General features: G+C 39.8%; 1 protein-coding gene across 5 annotated transcripts; it reads left to right on the forward strand.

The window, feature by feature from the left end:
* The first annotated feature begins 316 nt into the window (after positions 1-316).
* On the forward strand, positions 317-16,313 carry anln (anillin, actin binding protein). Of its 5 annotated transcripts, none has more exons than XM_030412710.1 (25): positions 317-518; positions 3,492-3,633; positions 3,713-4,153; positions 4,706-5,022; positions 5,507-5,825; positions 6,288-6,490; positions 6,575-6,682; positions 6,796-6,907; positions 7,556-7,857; positions 7,962-8,101; positions 8,223-8,364; positions 8,824-8,959; positions 9,404-9,586; positions 9,723-9,849; positions 10,071-10,119; positions 11,136-11,189; positions 11,290-11,334; positions 11,583-11,615; positions 11,721-11,739; positions 12,556-12,668; positions 12,910-12,954; positions 13,260-13,346; positions 13,455-13,562; positions 14,326-14,498; positions 14,620-16,313. In XM_030412710.1, the coding sequence occupies exons 1-25, from the start codon at positions 501-503 to the stop codon at positions 14,732-14,734; spliced, it is 3,531 nt and encodes a 1,176-aa protein (XP_030268570.1). In that variant the 5' UTR covers positions 317-500; the 3' UTR covers positions 14,735-16,313. The 5 variants fall into 5 exon arrangements, with proteins under 5 accessions (XP_030268570.1, XP_030268571.1, XP_030268574.1 ...); XM_030412711.1 differs by having other exon boundaries at positions 5,510-5,825; XM_030412714.1 differs by lacking the exon at positions 12,910-12,954.
* Positions 16,314-18,509: the final 2,196 nt, after the last annotated feature.

The raw sequence follows: 18,509 nt of genomic DNA on the forward strand, positions 1-18,509 counted from the left end.
TGAATGTGCAATAGCAGAACCACAGGTATAATGTGTGTGTAAGTGCACTTCTTTAGCTTTAGGTGGAATAGAGAATTTCATATGGTTACATCTTATTCTCTCAGAGGAAGAAACATCAATAGAATATGTTTTTTAACATAAATTCTCTTTTTAAGGGGGAAGGGAAACACAGAAACTTGTTATTGCTCATGCTGCTGGCTTGTTGTTAAGTGACAGCTCTGTTCCGCCCAGGCTGTGAGCTCAGCACAACGTCAGCACGGCTCGTTGATTCTGATTGGCTCTCAAGCGCTTCCGCCAACTGTTGGAGTCTGCGCAGTAGGCGCAGCGCTGAAATTCAAATTTGAACAGTCGTTGTTTTGTGCCATAGAGAAACGAGGAAGCGAGAAGAGAAGCCGTGAGCCGCTCAGCTCGCCTCATAACGCCCTGTTTGTGTACACATACTCGTGTACAAGATTGTTTAAGTGCTTAGTATCGACTATCGAGAGGGGATACTGACAAAAATGGATCCGTTTACCGAGGTGAGTCGATGAGCTAACGTGAGCAAGTTAGCTTAAGTAAGGTTGATTCGAAATTGCGGCGTTAACGTTATCTACGAATGCTTGGCGTAATATTTAGTATTTTTACAATGTAACTAAACAACTGTTAGATACATTATGATACAAACTTGATAACTTTTGTTGCCTTTCAATTTAAGCTATGTATGGCAATGGAGGACGTTGTAATGTATATCGAAACAGCCAATGAAAACACGTCACGTGTCTCTTTGTCTAAAACACAGATCTGTAATAATTGGATGTAACGTTAACAACCGACCCGTAACGTTACCTAAAACCTGTGACTGTTTTTATATGTGATTTCCTGCGTGTTTGAACGGTTGCTTAGTAATTTGCCTGACTTCTAACTCCCTGTGCAGTATCATAACATCCATGTCCTCGCACTTCATCAATTTGAACTAAACCAAAGCGCAGCATAATTTATACAACGTGACGTTATTCAAATGAAACTGCTTTGTCTCCACTTAAGGCAATGGTATGTGTCAGCACTGGAAACTGTCCAACACTTGGCCCGATCTTCTTGATTGCTGTTGATGCAAACTAAAAACTAGAACTGATTCATACCCCAGAAACGGTCACTGTCACTCCGGCATCCGAGCCAGTGGAGTTTGAATTTTCAAAGCCAGGAACCACAAGCAGGAGTGGCTCATTCTTGAAGAATGCTGTTAAATATGACCTCAGGTTTTTCCACACTGCCTGGAGAAATGGTGCAGGCGTTGAAGTGCAGCTGCAGGAATGTGTTGGGGCTTGCACAGTTAACGTACAACACTGTAAATCAGATTGTGTGAGGCCAAAGCAGGGGAGTGTCATCTGAAAAGAAGAGGAAGGAAAGAGGGCAAGCAAACAGAGGGCTCCTTTATCTCTGGTGGAGAAGGACTGTCTTATGTTGGTGGTTAAAATAGCCATAAAGAGACCATGTGCTGTGTCCTTTTTCTTTATACTGTATTTGCAGCAGTAATCCTTGATGATGGAGACTTGGCGTATTTTGTCTGAAGAATCTGACTCATTTCAAGTCCCCCAGGCAACAAGCCTGCAATTATAAAGAGGTTTGAGTCTGTCAGATTATGTGTCGCATTGTAGATAAAATTTATTGATGGAAGGCTTAATTTTTGCTGCAGAGCCAAAACATTCATTCAGTTAGAAGTTGTAGTTTTTACAACTTCTAACTGAATGAAGACCAGTTGACAGCAATCGCAAAACTCTGGGGGATCCCCCCCCCCCGATTTCTCTCTTTTTCCACCTTTCCCTCGGCCAACTTGAGAAGAGAAGTTGTTCAGGCCAAAAATGTAGATTAGTTGACGGAAACATTTCTTTGGCTTACAACGGTCTTTTCATAGAGAGCTGATGCCAGGCCCCTTCTGGTGTTCCACATGAGAACTTATTTCAGAAAACATATGTGGTGTCTAATGGCCTGAGACAAATAACCTTTTGACCCCGTTTGAATTAAGTTAAAAAACTGGGAGATACACTTAATTTTTCCTCCAAGAGTGTTAAGATTAAGGCTACTGTCATATTTGTGAGATGATTGTAGAGCCATATCTGATTTGTACTACTTGACCACCTTAGTAAACTACAGTATTTATTTGTTTCTAAGTTGCCATGAACTTTGGATAGAGCCTGGCTAGCTGCTTCTTCCTGTTTCCAGTGTTTATGCTAAGCTCTATGAATTGCCTTATGACTCAAGCTCTGTAAATCAATGTGATATATAGTTGTTGTGCACAGTAGCTACAGCTCCTATGCATGTAGTGGCTTTAGAAGTAAGCGAAATTCTTTTTATTTTCCACGAACGTACAACTTACAAAACTATCTCCACTGGAAGCCTCCTTTCTGTTGTTTATCTGTTGTGGATGATATGGCCCCCAAAGAATAATGGCTTGCTGTTAGAGCACCTGTTTACGGAAGCCCTAAACGGCCATGCATTCATATATTTTATTTCCTCCGTTTTCCCGTGATAACGGGATAATTTTCTCGAGATCTCGAAAATTATCCCGCTATCTCGGGAAAACAAATGAAATTAACTTGTTATCACGAGAAAACAACGTTTCGTTATCTCGAGAAAATTATCTTGTTATCTCGGGAAAACTGAGGAAATTAACTTGTTATCACGGGAAAATGGAGGAAATAAAATGTATGAATGCATGGCCGTTTAGGGCTTCCGTACCTGTTAGCTTGTTTTGGAAAAAAGTTTTCCTGCCCCATACAGTGGAAAGTAGGGATTGACTGATATGGATTTTTTAGGGCCGATGCCGATACCGATTTTTTTTTCATCAGCCTTAGCCGATGACTGATACGGACTGCCGATTTTCTTGAGCCGATATTTGGAGCCGATGCTACTTTTGCTCCCTCAATTTACATCATAAAAATTACACAATGATGATAACAAATGTTACGAGACTCAATTTTTAAAAAAGGAACATTTATTGAAATTAAAAAAGGTGAGGTAGAACAAGAACAAGTAAACAATATTTAACGAATATTAAAAACAGGTGAGGTAGAACAGTGCTCTGTGAAATGCTGCCACACTGGATTGGTTTTCTGCTCTGCCATTTCTTGCAGCGTCTCCAGCTACATAAATAAATGCCAGATCGGTGAACGCAGCAGCCCACATCGGCCGATGCCGATCGGATACATGTAAAAACGCAAAAATCGGCCGATAATATTGGCCGGCCAATGTATCAGTCTATCCCTAGTGGAAAGCATCAACAAATTAACACCTGTTCAGCAATACTATGTAATCCAAAACTATAAATAATACATTTGTGGAGCTCATAAGGTAACACGTCAGAATTCCAATTCTTTGGTCATGTTTGAGGCTTCAGTTTGTGGTGGTGGTGTGTCTAACTGATGCAATGAAACAATATACAGAGTAGGATTTTATTCTTTTTGTATACACAAAGCATTGGAAATCCAATTCAAATGTTTGTTATTTTTAAACAGAAATTGTTGGAGCGGACCCGGGCTCGCAGGGAAAACCTGCAGAAGAAAATAGCAGAGAGACCAAATGCAGCTAGCAGGGGGATGGTCAAAAGGCCATTGGCTGACACCAATAGTATGACCAGTGAGCCAGTCTTTGACAAAGGTAAGAGCACATATATTTTTCACTTTGGCAAGTCTGCACCTCTGCACTTTACTTATATTTCCCCATCAATTCCTCCCAGTTCCACAGCCGTCCTCTAAGCCTTCTCCTTCAAAGCGAAGTCGCTCAGGGGAAAATCTTCAACCTGCAGCTGGTGAGGAGAACCAGAAACCTGTGTTGACGACACCCATTGCAACCACTCTCACAGATCCTCCTACAGACAAGAAACCACCGGCGGGCCCCGCCAGCATCCGAAGTTCCTCCTCCTTGGAAAAGACTGCGACCCGACATGCTGTCCAGTCTCAGCCACAGGAGACGAAAACTGCACAGCCAGAGTCAAAGGAGAAGGCTGTCACCCCTGCTCCAGATCCTCTTAGCAGCAGAGAAACAGAGATGGTGTCTGCCATTTCAGCCCCACAGAGGAACAAGGAGGACCTGGTGGAAGATGCAGCTCCATCTGCTGTTGGCATGAGGTCTCGTCTGCAGAGGCTAGCAGAACAGAGAAAGGGCTGGGATGGAAGTGGTGAGAAACATTTGTGTGTTTGTTATATTTTTAATTTATTTAGTTCATTAGATAAAATCATTTTAATATAGCAGCCAGTATTGTGAGGCACAATTCTTGATCAAGGTCCAAACAAATGAGAAACCTCCAAAAAATGCCCCTAAAAAAACCAAAAGGTTAAAATCTACGATAACGGACTGACAGGACCTTTAAAACAGGAGGTTACAGCAGACAGCAACTAAATCAGATCTTATTGAAGAGTTTTCATATTGGCTTCTTCTTAAAGCATACAGTACATATCTTCCAGTCAGTACAGAAGTGCATTTATGTAAGTGCACTGGTCCACAACCTTTGGGTAAATCATGCATTCATAATTGTATTTATCAAAATAAATTCAGACTGAGTTGCCATGCCTCTCTGTTGCCCAGCCTTCGATGTAATGACACTACAGACAGTCAGTCAGGTGTCAGTTTTTCCAGCTCACTCAAAGCTAGCAATGGCCAACTGTCAGGGGTTTTATGTCCAGTCACTCATATGTCTGATAGTCATATAGTTTTTCTCTGCCCTTTTCAGCCACCTCTGATGCAGGTCCAGACTACACTTCCATTTCCCAGTTGAAGAGACAAGATGTGGTCCCTCCATCTACCGTCCCCACTGTGTCCTCAGGAACTCCTCTGGGAAGGAGAGGCAGACTGGCCAACCTCGCTGCCACCATTGGATCTTGGGAAGACGACCTAAGCCATGCTAACATTGTCAACCAGAATCCAAAAGAGAAGCCTGGTACAGCTATGACCAAGGTAGCAGTCAGAGATGCTGCAGTGGCTACTAGCACTAAACCAGGTGCTGCCAGTTCAACTGCAAGCAGCGAGGCCACATCCAGCTCTAATCAGGTAGGCTTATGGTCTTTTTCACCAAAGTAATCAGTTACATCTGTCTGTATAATATCATATGAGCTTTCAGCTACTGTGAATTTGGCCACGCCTGTGCCGTCTTGGCACGTAGTGCTTCATTACATGACTGCACCATGAGTATGATTTCTATGAATATTTCTATTCATGACACTATTTTAATTTGTATGGTGAAATTTATAATTTTGTCTTATTTTATTGTTTGTTCATGTCTTTGGGAAGTAAATCTGTCATTCTTCCTGCCAAATAACTTTGTATTGTTTACATATAGAGCTGCATTAATGAGTTTCAAAACTGGCTTCTATTTTGAGAACTGTTCAATCCTTTGAGTAATTTTTCAAGCAAGCATTTTTAAAACAGGGCTTTTTTGTTCCGAATGCTCAGTTAGAACCTCAGACCACATGGCAGCCCAACTTGTATTGTGTTTTTCTTTGATATATCACTAAATTAATCATTCTATTTATAGCAGGCGATGAATCATCCAGGGAAGTCCAGCCGAGTAGTTGTCCCGAGCCCTCAGAAGGTTGACATTCCTGCCACCAAGCCAGCACTTAAGCCAGCAAGCAGCCCCCAGAAGAGCTCCATCCAAGGAACAGCCTTCCCCTCTAGCCCCCAGAAGGCCACCCCCTCCTCATCGGCATTAGTGCCCCAAAGTCCCCTGAAAAATCAGCCCCTCTCCAGGGGTCTCAACACCTCCTCCAGCCCCCAGAAGCCTGGACTCCACGCCAAGCCCATCATAGCTGCCAGCTCTACCCCTCAGGAAAAGGCCACAGGCGGGGCATCTGGTAAGTCATATTCTAGTTAATTTAGGAATTATTTTAAAAGTTTGGATAAGGAATGATGATACAGTTCTCAGACGTGCTCCAGGTGGATTACTTGGGTAATCACATTCTGTTGTACTATAAAATGTTTGATATCATGCTGTATGTTAAAACAACAGTGATATGACGACAGTGTCATTTATGGCTTTACATGCCACCAAAAGAGATTTAAAAAACTGAACTTGTTTTTTCCATTGTGTAAAGAAATCTGTAAGTCTTGAACATTCATGCTCTCCACCTCAGAATATCTGGCCTGTTTACAGTGAAAAGTTAGTTAGTTTTGTGGCAAATGCTGATTATATTTATACCTAATCATGTATTGCTAATCATGCATGCACATATCGGTAAGATTGCTGATAGATTTATACACTTGATGTGGTGGTTAGCTTCCTCCACATGTATGATGGAATATGGTACATTTTACAGCAGTAAAATCTTTTCTGGAGCGCTTTGGTGAGAAGTGCCAGGAGCGTACCAACCAGAGCTCCGCAGCAGGGAGCACTGCGAATGACAAGATTCTAACCGTAACTCCATCAGTCACACCAAACACAAGACTGGTACAGGAAAGACTCAGAGCTGCCCAGGCTGCAAACACAGCCACTGCTGATCTCACCCAAAGACAGAAGCTGGTAGGTTACAGTTACTATAGTGTATCATATTGTTGCAATGATTTTTTGTCAGATAGATTTTTTAAAACAAAAAACTCATTTCAGGAGCGAGAGTCTGAGCTGGCTCAGATCCGCAGTCGCTTTCAGAAAGGGAGCAACATGTGGAAAAACAAAGAGGAAGCAACAGAAGCCAATAAAAACACAGACATCAAGGTTGGCCAACAAGCATCTGACACGTGACAAAAATGTTTAACATCTCACAAAAATGTAATGTTATCATACATATGCAAGATTATATTAAATAAATTAAATATTGTGCATTTAAGGAACAGATTTACAAGCCTGTGGAAGCTGAAGTTGCCCCTCTGAAGCCACAGGATGAACCCACAGCACCTTCTACTGAGAGTACAGTTACACCCAAAAAGTGCACTCCTCAAGGTATTTGATATATATTTAGGTGTGGTGATGACTGTTGAGTGTAGATTGTTTTCTGTCTGAATGTTTTTGAGTGATGAGGTGCTAACACTGGCAGCCATTGTGCTGTCTTAATCACAAATGTCCCTGTAAACTGTGCCTTAGGTAAAGAGTTAGATATAACCATCCCAATGAGCTTCTAACTGAAAAACGAATTTGCTAGCATAGCAATATCAGTTGGCAGAGCTGTAAGGGTTATTATTTGTTTGTCAGTTTGTATGCACATATGTATTTCTATCAGTTTACAAACCTGCCTTCAACATCTGTGTGCACAGTGTGAGGGGAACAAAACGCTTTTACTCTGATGAAATTGCAGGTTAGGAAACTCAGAAGTGAGGGTTAAGCTGAATGTTAATGAGAAAAGGAAAAAACATCTCTGCCATTATGTGGATAAGTTTCTGTTGTTGTTTTTTTTGTTGAACTGTGTCAATCATTTAATTTCACTAAGATGGCTTTAAATGTCAGAGAGTTTGACAGTTATCATCATGGGTAGATGTGTTCAGACTGCAGTGCACGTTCCTATGTGAGCTTCAACTGTTATGGCTAGATGAACTTGGTGAGACTCAGTAAAGTGGACGAATGTTTTCTAAAATAGATTATGTTAATTAACAGGTCATGAGTTGATGGTCTCACCTCCAGTGTCAACATCAAGTCCTCTGAGGGTAGTCACCCCTAATATTAAGAAAACTACAGATGAAACCCCAAAAGATGGCGAAATGGTCAAGGAGATAGAGATGAATGTGGACCGGTCCATCGACTCTGCAGTTATCAACGGGCTGTTTGAAGGGATCCTGGAGCAGAGTGATGATCAGAATGAGGAGGAAGATGCTTTGAATATCTCCTCCATGTCGCTCCTCGCTCCACTAGCAGAGACTGTGGCTGCAGTGGTGAAGAGTCCAGAGAAAAGAATGATGGTAGGTACCAACATGGTGTCTCTTTTTACCATGTAGTTAAAGAGAGACCTTCTTGGTAAGGAAAGAAACTGCTTAACATATATGTCTTTTATTTCTTTGTGTAGACGTCAACTCCAGCCAGCTCGTTCATCGTAAAGAGCAACACTCCAGACAAACCTAGCAAGTTCCAGAGATCTAATATAGTACGGACGGCCTCCTCGGACAGCAGTGAAGCCTCAGACGAGGACCTCAGATTGCCATATAGGTAAGTGGAGCGCTTACCTATATGCCCTATATGTAGCACTCTGATGTATTTTAGTCTTGTGACCTACCTTGCTGTTGGAGTTAATGTGTATCTTATAGGTGTGTGTGTGTGTGTGTGTTAGCATCGATGCATACAGGTCCACCCGGGTGAAAGACACAGAGAGACCTGGCGTGAAACAGGTGATTGTGAGGAAAGAGGATGTTTCTCAGAGAGCAGAGGAGCCCAGAGGATCCAGTCTCTTCAGTATCAAACAGAAGATGAAGGTTAGGAATAAACACTAAAACTCTTATTGATGCTATTAACAGTTTCTATGTGAACCCTATTATGCACCTCATTTGCATGCAGTAGGGTTTAAATGTCTCAGACCTAGCAATGTTGCTAAGAATGCCCCTCTGACACATTAAAATCCAAAAGGATTCTGTAAAGTCACTATCCATTCATATACAATTCCTGATCATTCTACAGGGAACAACAAATCCATACTGAAATATTGTAATCTAGTCTGCATCATTGTGATTTCTTTCTGTTGTAACAAAAAACAACCGTACACAATTATTTGATTGTTGACATTTAACTGAGCAATATTGATATTGTTATCAGAACAACCCTGTGTTGAAAATACATGACTCAATTGGCAGAATGTGAAAGTTTCATCTCCTAGTTAAGCTTTTCACAGGAAGAACAAGCTTTACTAACACTATCTCTGTTGTATGTTTCTGTAGATTCTGACCAATGAGATGAACCTGCAGCAGACAGTCATTCATCAAGCCAGTCAGGCCCTCAACTGCTGCACGGATGAAGAGCACGGCAAAGGATCCCAGGTGGAGGCCGAGGCACAGAGGCTGCTGCTGGTAGCAAGTGAGTTCCTCCAGACAATACTTTAATTTTACTAGGTAATCTTGTGTAGGGCTTAAGAAGTTATTCAGCTTTATTTCTAACACCTGTAGCTGTTGGGGCTATTATGCCTTTCTTCATTACATTTCGAAATGTTGCCAATGGATTCATTATGGGATTTATACTGAACTTAAACAAGCCCCAATGTCACAAAAATATCAACATGCCAGATTTGAGACCACAGCTATAATAAAATTATTAATACCTCTAGTTAATTTGCCAGTGTGTACAAGCAGCTTCTATGCTGTGTTTTGATAAGGGTTATAGACACCTGCCTTTGAATAAATAACAAAGCCACCCCACTACAGCCCTTTCTATGTACAGTATTTTAAAACCCCTGTATGTAGGATTTAGGGACTCCTAGCGGTAGTTTCAAAGCTAAACTTTCTTTTCTTGTGGCATTCCTAGCCGAGAGGAGAAAAGCATTGATGGCAGAGCTGGACCGTCTGAAAGGGGACCCAACAGGCCAGAAAAGTGCCCCTGCAGCCCCAGAACCTACCTGCATGTCCGCCTCCAAGGGCTCCATAACCTTGCAAGAGTTACGCTTGCCTCTCAAGGCAGACTTTGTTTGCTCCACTGCCAACAAGCCAGGTAGAATCAAAATGCATTTATGTAATTTAAACTACATTTTCTCCAGACATTAGCTGTCTCTTTTGCACAATATTGTACATTTCTGTCTTCTTCCTATGTCTTTGAATAATATCTTTCTGTCTTTCAATAATTGCAGAATCAACCAAATATTCCTTCTTCGTCATGATTCGTGCTGGAGCAGAGAACACTGTGGCCACACCTTTAGCCAGCACCCACCGCGGCCTCAGTGGGGACACCCTTGCATTCCCTACCACGTTCACCATGTAAAGCACGCACTCCTGCTCCCGCTTATAGAAAAGAATACAAGTCATTTTAATTGATAAACATGAGGTTTATGTTTAGTGTGGCTGCTTGGGTTATTGGTAATCCCAAATGGGCATTTTAATCGATCTGCTTTATATTTAACTTGGAAGAGGACCCTGATTTAATTTGATCCTGATTGTTGAAGATGGACAACAAATAATCCTCTCCCTCTGCACTTCAGATCTGATGTGTCCAGTAACTTTGAAATTGATATTGAGGTCTATGGACTGGTAAGTGTCTTACATCATGGTTTACAGATGGCAAAATAATTATACCCTGTACACACATCTGTCTTCTGTCACATCACTGTCTTTTTTGCCTTTTTTTTTTTGTCTTTTATTTTTTAAGACAACTAGAGCTGCAACAATTTAATATTTCAATAATTTTAACACAAAAATGTCAAGCATTTGCTGGTTCCTGCCTCTTAAATGTGAGGAGTTAGTGCATTTTGCCATTTATGACAGTAAATGAAGAGTCTTTGTGATTTTGACTTTTGTAATAAAAACCCCATTTATTGACTCGAATAATCTGCAGATTATGAAAAATAGTATTTGCTGCCATATAGAAAACTCCAAAATCCCTTTTTAGCATATTTTTACACACTGAGACCAATTCAGTATCACCAACCAGTAGAAACTGCTCCCTACTCTTTCTTTTTCCTAATTTACTCCTGTTTAATCTCCAATTGAGTGACTAACTTCTTTCTTTCTTTCGGTCTTTGCTTTCCCATTTGTACTTTCTACTAATTTCTAAAGTGTTCATATTTCCCTTCTCTGGAGACCTTCAAAAGAGACCTAACCTAACTTTTTAATAAGGCTTATAAGCTCTAGATCCAGCCCCATCAAATCAATCAACTTTTCTGTTTCTTTATCTTATATGTATTTTTGTTTTGTTTTGTTTATCCATTTATTCTTTTTTTGTTTGTTCCACTTTGTTAAGTGTCCTTGGGTACCCTGAAAGGCGCTTAATAAATTAAATGCATTATTATTGTTATATGCCCCTAGTTTAAGATGATAATGAAGGCATGGTCCTTAAATTGTCAAATACTACAATCCTTGGAATAAGTTGATTATCAAGCCAGCTGTTAAAGCTGTGTTGCTTTTTAACTGACATACAGTCATGGATGAAATGTTCATTAAAATATAGTTTTGATACTGAAACTGTAACATAGGTATTCTTGAAATTGAGCAGAATTACTGCCTAATGATTCATTATAATTGTGTGACCTAATTGTTGGCATCCGCAGGTGCAGAAGCGTGAGGTCTGCAGTGACAAGAAGAAGAAACCCAACAAGTCAAAGGTAAATCCCCACTTGATGGAATACACACTTCCAGGGAATGATGGAACGTGCTTTAATGTGGCCTGTGTGCGTGTGTGTTTGTTTTTACGCGCACGTCCAGATGATATGGAGGCAGGTTTATGAGGCCCATGATTTGTGTATGTCGGTATGAACAGTTTCTGTTTCAACTCCCTCCTCACATGTGGGTGTTTGTACTCTGTGTGGGCACATGGAGTCTAAAGAACGTCACTATTGTATATTTGTTTCACCACACAGGTTTGGGTGGTAATTTCAGCAGTGGGAAGAATGTGAACCAGCCAACAACATAGAAATCCCCCCAGACACATTAAACTGTCACTGCCATCATTCCTTTTGAAGCAAAATACATGATTTGATTTACTTTTGCCTTTCCAGGCTATCACTCCAAAGAGGTTCCTCGCCATCACTGTAAGTGTTTTAAATGTATCTGCTGCCCTCAAGAATTTGATATCAAAATGCAACTTCTCATCCGTCTTGATTATGAATTTATTCCTTTAATCTTTTGTTTTGCAGAAAAGTGTCCAGACACCAGGTATGTTAACATTTAAAACCAACTGCATGCATCTCACAAAAAAGCTCAGTACATGTACACCACGAGATTTTTTTTTCTTTCTTTCTGTCTTAGGAGTTCTTATGAACTCCTGTGTTGTGCTTGAAGCCGGTTTTTAGTTTGTTAGCTGACTTCATTTCTAAACTAAAGCACGTGCCAAACACTGCAAAGTATGGCTTTTACTAATAATATTTAATTTATTTAATAATTTAATAATGGTTTACAATACTTAAACAACAACCAAGGCAGATTAGACACCCTGTATGCTTTGTGCAACTGATGTGTGATTGTAGCCACAAGGTTACGAAAAGGATCTGTCTATTTCAATATATTTTAATGGGGGCGCTGTGCTGGAAGCTGTTTGTTAGTTTGAGTTAGTGAACTCTTTTTCTAAATCAACCATTAGCTACTGTTGCTGTCTCAGTGGAGCAGAGACCAAGACAAAGTAGACATCCTTCAGACTGCCACGGAAAATCCAGCCTAAGTGCTTCACAAAGAAATCCACAGTCCAGCAGCACTAAATAACTTAAACAAATCGTCCATAAGCTTGCATAGGCAGTAAGCACTAAGATGTTTTAAAGAGCCCCTTTTAAATGGGCCAGTGTTATTGAACTTCAATAAGGCTGGGAGACTTGATAGAGACAGATCTTTTTTTTTTCCATAGTGTGGGTCCAGACATTATATGGCAGTTTTTACTGAACTAGAAAAAATAGACCAATCTTGATGTGCTAAATTAGTGGAGTATCCCTTTAAGCCACATATTTGGTATTTATGATCTCTTTCTCTCTTTGTTTGTAGTTTTGGCCAGTCCAGGGGGACCCAATGCTGTTCGCACCAGTAACTTTGTTCTGGTTGCATCGCACAAGCTCACCCTGTCCTGTATTGGGAAAAACAAATTTCCTCTGGAGAAGGTATGGAAGCCACTTATGTCAGTTTCACTTATGTCTTTTTTCCATGCCCACACTTTAAGAACACTTCCGTTTTCTGCATTTTATACATGGCTGGCCTTTATTTCTATGCTGCATGCATGGCACCAACAGATAGCTGTTTGTGTACAGGCTATACAGAGACTCACAGTATCCCTGTTTGTTTGCATGGGTTAGTATGTTCTGCATGTGCCTTCATTCATCTGCCTTGCTATTTGTCTTTTAGATCAAGTATGAAGGAGAACTGCTCAGTGGCATGTTTCATACCAAGGTCACTACTTGTCCCATTGTATGTGTCTTGTGTTTTGTTTGTGCGGGAAGGAGGGTGAACACACTCTAAGATTCTTAACTGCATTATTACCTCAGCTGATCACAAATCTGTTGTCATTAGGGAATGTCAGTTGCTTTTATCTGTCTGGTTGTCAGCTGCTTTTAAGCCACTACTGTTAACCACCTCAACAGAAACTTGCATTGTAATCATAACTGATAAGTTACCCTATCAGGTAACTTAAACATTTATACATTGGGAACATGACGTCCGAACCTTTAGTGAAATATCTTTACTTTGGATTTAAGGTGCCATTCTTGTGCCCACTGGAGGGCCACATCTACCTGAAGATGCAGTGTGAAGTTGGCTCAAAGGTGGAGGGGAAGGGCTTCCTGGTGAGTGCTAGCATATCAAATCATCACCACACAAGTGAAGTAGCAAGTAATGCTGAGGTGGGCTCTGGTTTGCTGACACAGATATTTTCTACTTCTTGCACCCTGCAGACAATGTTTGAAGATGTTAGTGGATTTGGAGCCTGGCACAGGAGGTGGTGTGTCTTATCAGGATACTGCATCTCCTACTGGACGTACCCAGACGATGAGAAGCGCAAGGTAACTAATTGTCATTATAGAGCTTCTGTATTTTAATCTTCTGTTTTAATAGACTACACTGGAGGATAGACATACTGTAGTTGTGGTTGTTTCTTCTCATGGAACTGACAGACATTACCTTTTTTCCTTTTTTGTTATATGCCGAGGGCTAATTGTCCAACACAACTGTAATGGGATCATAGAGAGTCAAAAAACAGTTTGTTCCAGTCTCTGTCTTCTCTTCCACTTGATATGGGGAGGGGAATGTCCAGTATGACCACAATTAAAACAAAACTAGCTTTGTAAAAAGCCTTAAGTCGCTACTGATAACATGAGGTTTGAAACAGAAGCCTTGACTCCCTGAATTGTAAATATCCACTTGGAAAATCCCCCAAAATGTTGTTGCACTGTAAACATAGACTTGTAAGTGCTCTCTGGTGGAGAAATTATTTAATGGAGACTTTGTTCTTAAATGATCTGAAACATATCTTTGGCATTTCTGAACTGAATGTTATTCGTTGGCCAATGAATGTTAGGGCTGGGTGGTATTAAGATAACATCAAAATATTTTTAGGCTATATCATGATAGACAATATGTGTCTCGTCAGTCTACTGTGTCTGTACCAGAATGTTCATGCAGTTCAAGGGTGGGTGCCATATATCTCTGTAGCGTGTAGGAAAACTAGTTTGAAATAAGGGCAATGTAATGATGCCGCACAGGATAATCCCAACAGTTTGACACCCGATGACTGTGTTGACCCACTTGTTTTTCCTCTTCTGTCAGAATCCCATTGGTCGCATCAACCTAGCCAACTGCACCAGCAACAAGGTGGAACCAGCCAACAGAGAGTTCTGCGCCAGACCCCACACATTTGAGCTCATCACAGTGAGACCACAAAGAGAGGACGACAAAGAGACACTAGTCAGTCAGTGCCAGAATACCATGTGTGTCACCAAGTAAGTCCCTATGATTTTTATGTATACATATATACACAAACATCTTACTTGTCTGTATGAAAAAATGTCTATGAATAACACTGGCCCCACATTGCTGAACACTGAGTGTTTTTGTGCGCAGAAACTGGCTGAGTGCAGACACTAAGGACGAGAGGAATTTGTGGATGAAGAAACTGAACCAGATTCTTGTGGATCTGCGTATGTGGCAACCAGAAGCCTGTTACAGGCCACTCTAATACTGCGTCAGGTCACAACATGACCTTCCATCCTTTGGACTGTCGATATCAGTGACGCATCCAATTACTAAGTGCAATACAGAGTCACTATTGTTAAACATTTTCACTTGTGGATGTTTTATTGTCGCCAGATGAGCAAAACACAGGTAATAGGAGAGAGGAGAGTAAATAAAGCCATACATTTGAAACATTTCACAACAGTATTTTGAGTAGAAGTTGGGGTTTGGCACTATATTTTATTCATTTCCAGACTGGTTTAAGACTTTAATGTTCTGGGTTATTGCTGGGTTGCCACACTGTTATGTTAATGCAAATATTTAGTTCACTTACCATCTACTGCATGGCTTTAAATTATTTGATTTCAATGCTGAAATCAACACATAAATGTCGTTGAAATAACAGATGAATATTAATTTGAAGCACCACAATTTTATTACATTTTATCCTACATGACAGCACAGAACTATACTGATGGATATTTTTGCTGAGTTTTACTTTATATATTGGCTTTTATAACTTGTGGCTGGATTTTCACGTTTGCTTCATTGCCATGCACAGATTGTTGATACTCCAGCTTTTATTCTATTTGTAATATTTGTTCACTGTTTATGTAATTGTTTCAGTGTTGGAGTTAGATAAGTAGAGGGTAAGGTCTGTTGCATATTCTACACTAAACCCATATTGATATTTGACAGTCAAAAATACTGATAACTACATATTATTTTTTGTTTTTATGTAAATGAACACCAAATATTTTTGACTAGGATCCCATCTTTACATTGCGTACTTGTGACCAACTGTTCAAATCAGAACATTTTATGGTTAATACTAATAATGTGGTATAAAATAAAGCTATCAGTGCCATCTGCTGGTCAAACTATGTATGCATCACCCACTGTAAATGAACTTACACCTTTGGCTTTCTGTATTTCAGTTAAGTACTTATTCTACGCTGATACAGACACATTTGTTAAAAGATATATGCTGGATTTTTTATATGACTGCCTTTACTCTGTCTGATAAAATAACATGATTTATCTACACAGGTGAAACTATTTGATTCTAGCATATATGCTTTTTTGGGAGTATGTATCAATGACAGCGAAAGGTTCTGTTCTTGTCTATTTTCGTCCTGGCTACAAAGAAAGATCTTAAAAATAGTCATTCTTATTCAAGGAGTCCTTTATATGTAATTGCTCATTAAGCAGTGAAATATGTGGTATAAGTACACATTCATCTTTGTAAGTCACCCATTGTGCATCTTGTGGCGCGTATGTAACAGACTTTACTGGGACTCTTCAGGTGCTGATAAATGAAATATCAGATGGACAGATTGTCCTTGAAAGATGAGGTATTTTCTATTATGTTTAATTATGAAAGCAAAGTTGGCAAACTACACAAGTTCAATTGATTCTGCAACCTTCTACATCTGTTTTTCATCATGATGAATATGATTAAGTAGGAAATATGTTCAACTGGTTGACTTCAACAGACTTTAGTTTGTCAGGTATTTGTGGATCAGTGAGACTTCAATAAATGCCTGCTTTGACCAAAAAGGAGTAGGGTTACTTATGCTTCAGTCCTGTTTTGTCATTTTGTTGAAATGCCACATTCAATTGAATCTGCAATGAGATTAGATATTTTAATAGCATTGTGTTTTTCATGTAGAAGACAAATGCAGCATGATTTCTGAAAAGGAAGGAGCATAGCTGCTGCGGTGAGGTGACTCTGAAATGGACTTGCCTTACCTTTAACAGTCAGAGTGACAGGAGTCATGCTGGTGGGAGCGCTTGTAAAGCACTGATGTCAGTGTCTGCCAACGTACAGTGTTGCAGGAAACACTGAAGGAAAAACAGCCTTTGGTGTGTAGGCCGGATTCCTGCTTAAATGTAAAAGAAGCAGATACAGTGGGGTCCATAAATCTGAGACAACTAGTCGAGATACTTCTATTTTGCATTTATTTAGAATATAATACTTTTTTTCGTCAGAAACTTGAATATCACCATAATAGTTTTTAGTGAAAACTTATTTTCCCTCAAACTATTAAGTAAGCCCCTCCTTACTTGACTTCTGACACTATCATTTACAACAAGAAGAAAAACACATTTTTGCCTGCTGACTTTGTGTTTTATAATGTACTTGTTATCAAAAATGTAAATTCAATTTCATGACATGCAGTGCTGTGTATAACTGTAGCAAAGCTAGAAAAGAAATGCCCTGATCTTGAACATGCAGCCCTCTCATTGAAGAATCTTTGCATGTGTCGTGTCTTTGAATAGCTATCAGATGAATGATTGGGTTTGGTTTGATCCTGTCTGTTAATGAACAAAAGAAGAAAGACAAAGTATGGAGGCGGGATAGATATAGAAATTAATTTCACAAGAGATGAGTAAATAGAAAAATAACACCAATTTGACAAACAATGACAACGACTAAGTGAGCTGAGAAGGTAAATGACATCAAACCTCAACTCAGTGGGAACAATAAAATAATTAAATTCTTATCCTGCAACTTTTATGCATTGGAATGCAAGCAATTAATGTTATGTTCCAATGATATTACAGAGCGGTGCTAGTGGACACAATGAGTAATTCATCATTCATCAAAATCAAATATCACAATCATTTTGAGCACATAGGCCCTACTCAGTCCCTCCAGAAAAACGCGGTTATGTGATCGCATAATTCAGTGCATAATCAGCCAAAATCAGCATATTTATGTGGGGCCGCATTTTTCAAATACGCCGCACTTTCGCGCAAAATATGCGGGGCTTGCATGATTTCATAATCCCCGCATTTTCGTTGCAAAAAAGTCAGAAAGTTGAAAAAAATGTGCATTTACTTCACACAAGAGCAGCCATTTTCCCTTGTTGCCATGGGAACGTTATGAAGTGACGTAATTATGCGACGTGAACATCATCGAAAAGCTGCAAACCCCGCGATGAATACATGATGAAGCCCGCAAATCAGTCTCATTTGCCAACAAAAAACCTTACAGTTGTAAGTATATTAGTAGTATGTAAATGTACCGTACAGTAAGAGATTGCACTTTGTGCATTGGAAGCACTTATTTTAACAGAAGATGTCTGTTTTGTATAGCTACCCTTTGTAAAACAGGAAGCACACATTTTATTTTTTTATATTTTATTTATTTATTTTTACAGAAGTTGTAACATATTTCTTTTGTAAAGGTACAGAACTTGTTTGACTCATCAATGTTGTGTAAGTTTGAGCAATGTGTTTATTAAGGTCTGAAATAAAACAAGATGAGAACTTAAATATTCCTTTCTGTGATGTAGTATGCTGCTTATCATAGGAAGTAATAAGAAATTACTCTTTTACATTAAGGTAGTAGCCTAGTGAGAACAGGGTGTTGGGGGAAGCACTTTTTTTTCTCTTTTTCATCAAACCGCAGTTTTTGCAAGTTCCCGCAATTTCATCGAATAAAATTGTATAAATATCCCACATATTCCATCACATTTTTTAAGAAAACGTGCCGCATAATCAAGGATTTTCCCCTGCAACAATCACAAAAAAAACTCAGTGTTTTTCTGGAAGGACTGCCTACTTTGTGACGTCTCAGCTCTATTTGTTACTTTAGGTCTCAAACCTAAGGTTAGAGAAATTGTTGGGATTAATGACAAATGACCGCAGCAGACCTGCATTTTTTAAGTCCCAGCCGAAAGAGCTCATGAGCAAGAAGAACAACAAAGAGAAGGAAATGGTACAGGAGGTTCTTTTAGTGCCCAGATCCACACTCTGAACTGAGACACTTG

The sequence above is a fragment of the Sparus aurata genome, chromosome 3 (assembly GCF_900880675.1).
Source record: "Sparus aurata chromosome 3, fSpaAur1.1, whole genome shotgun sequence".
NCBI classification, from domain to species: Eukaryota; Metazoa; Chordata; class Actinopteri; order Spariformes; family Sparidae; genus Sparus; species Sparus aurata.

Excerpts from the sequence above, each read along its gene's own strand:
- anln (XM_030412710.1), top strand. Across the intron at positions 8,960-9,403 it reads GAGGCTGCTGCTGGTAGCAA|CCGAGAGGAGAAAAGCATTG; the intron begins GTGAGTTCCTCC and ends TGGCATTCCTAG. Across the intron at positions 10,120-11,135 it reads ATATTGAGGTCTATGGACTG|GTGCAGAAGCGTGAGGTCTG; the intron begins GTAAGTGTCTTA and ends TGGCATCCGCAG.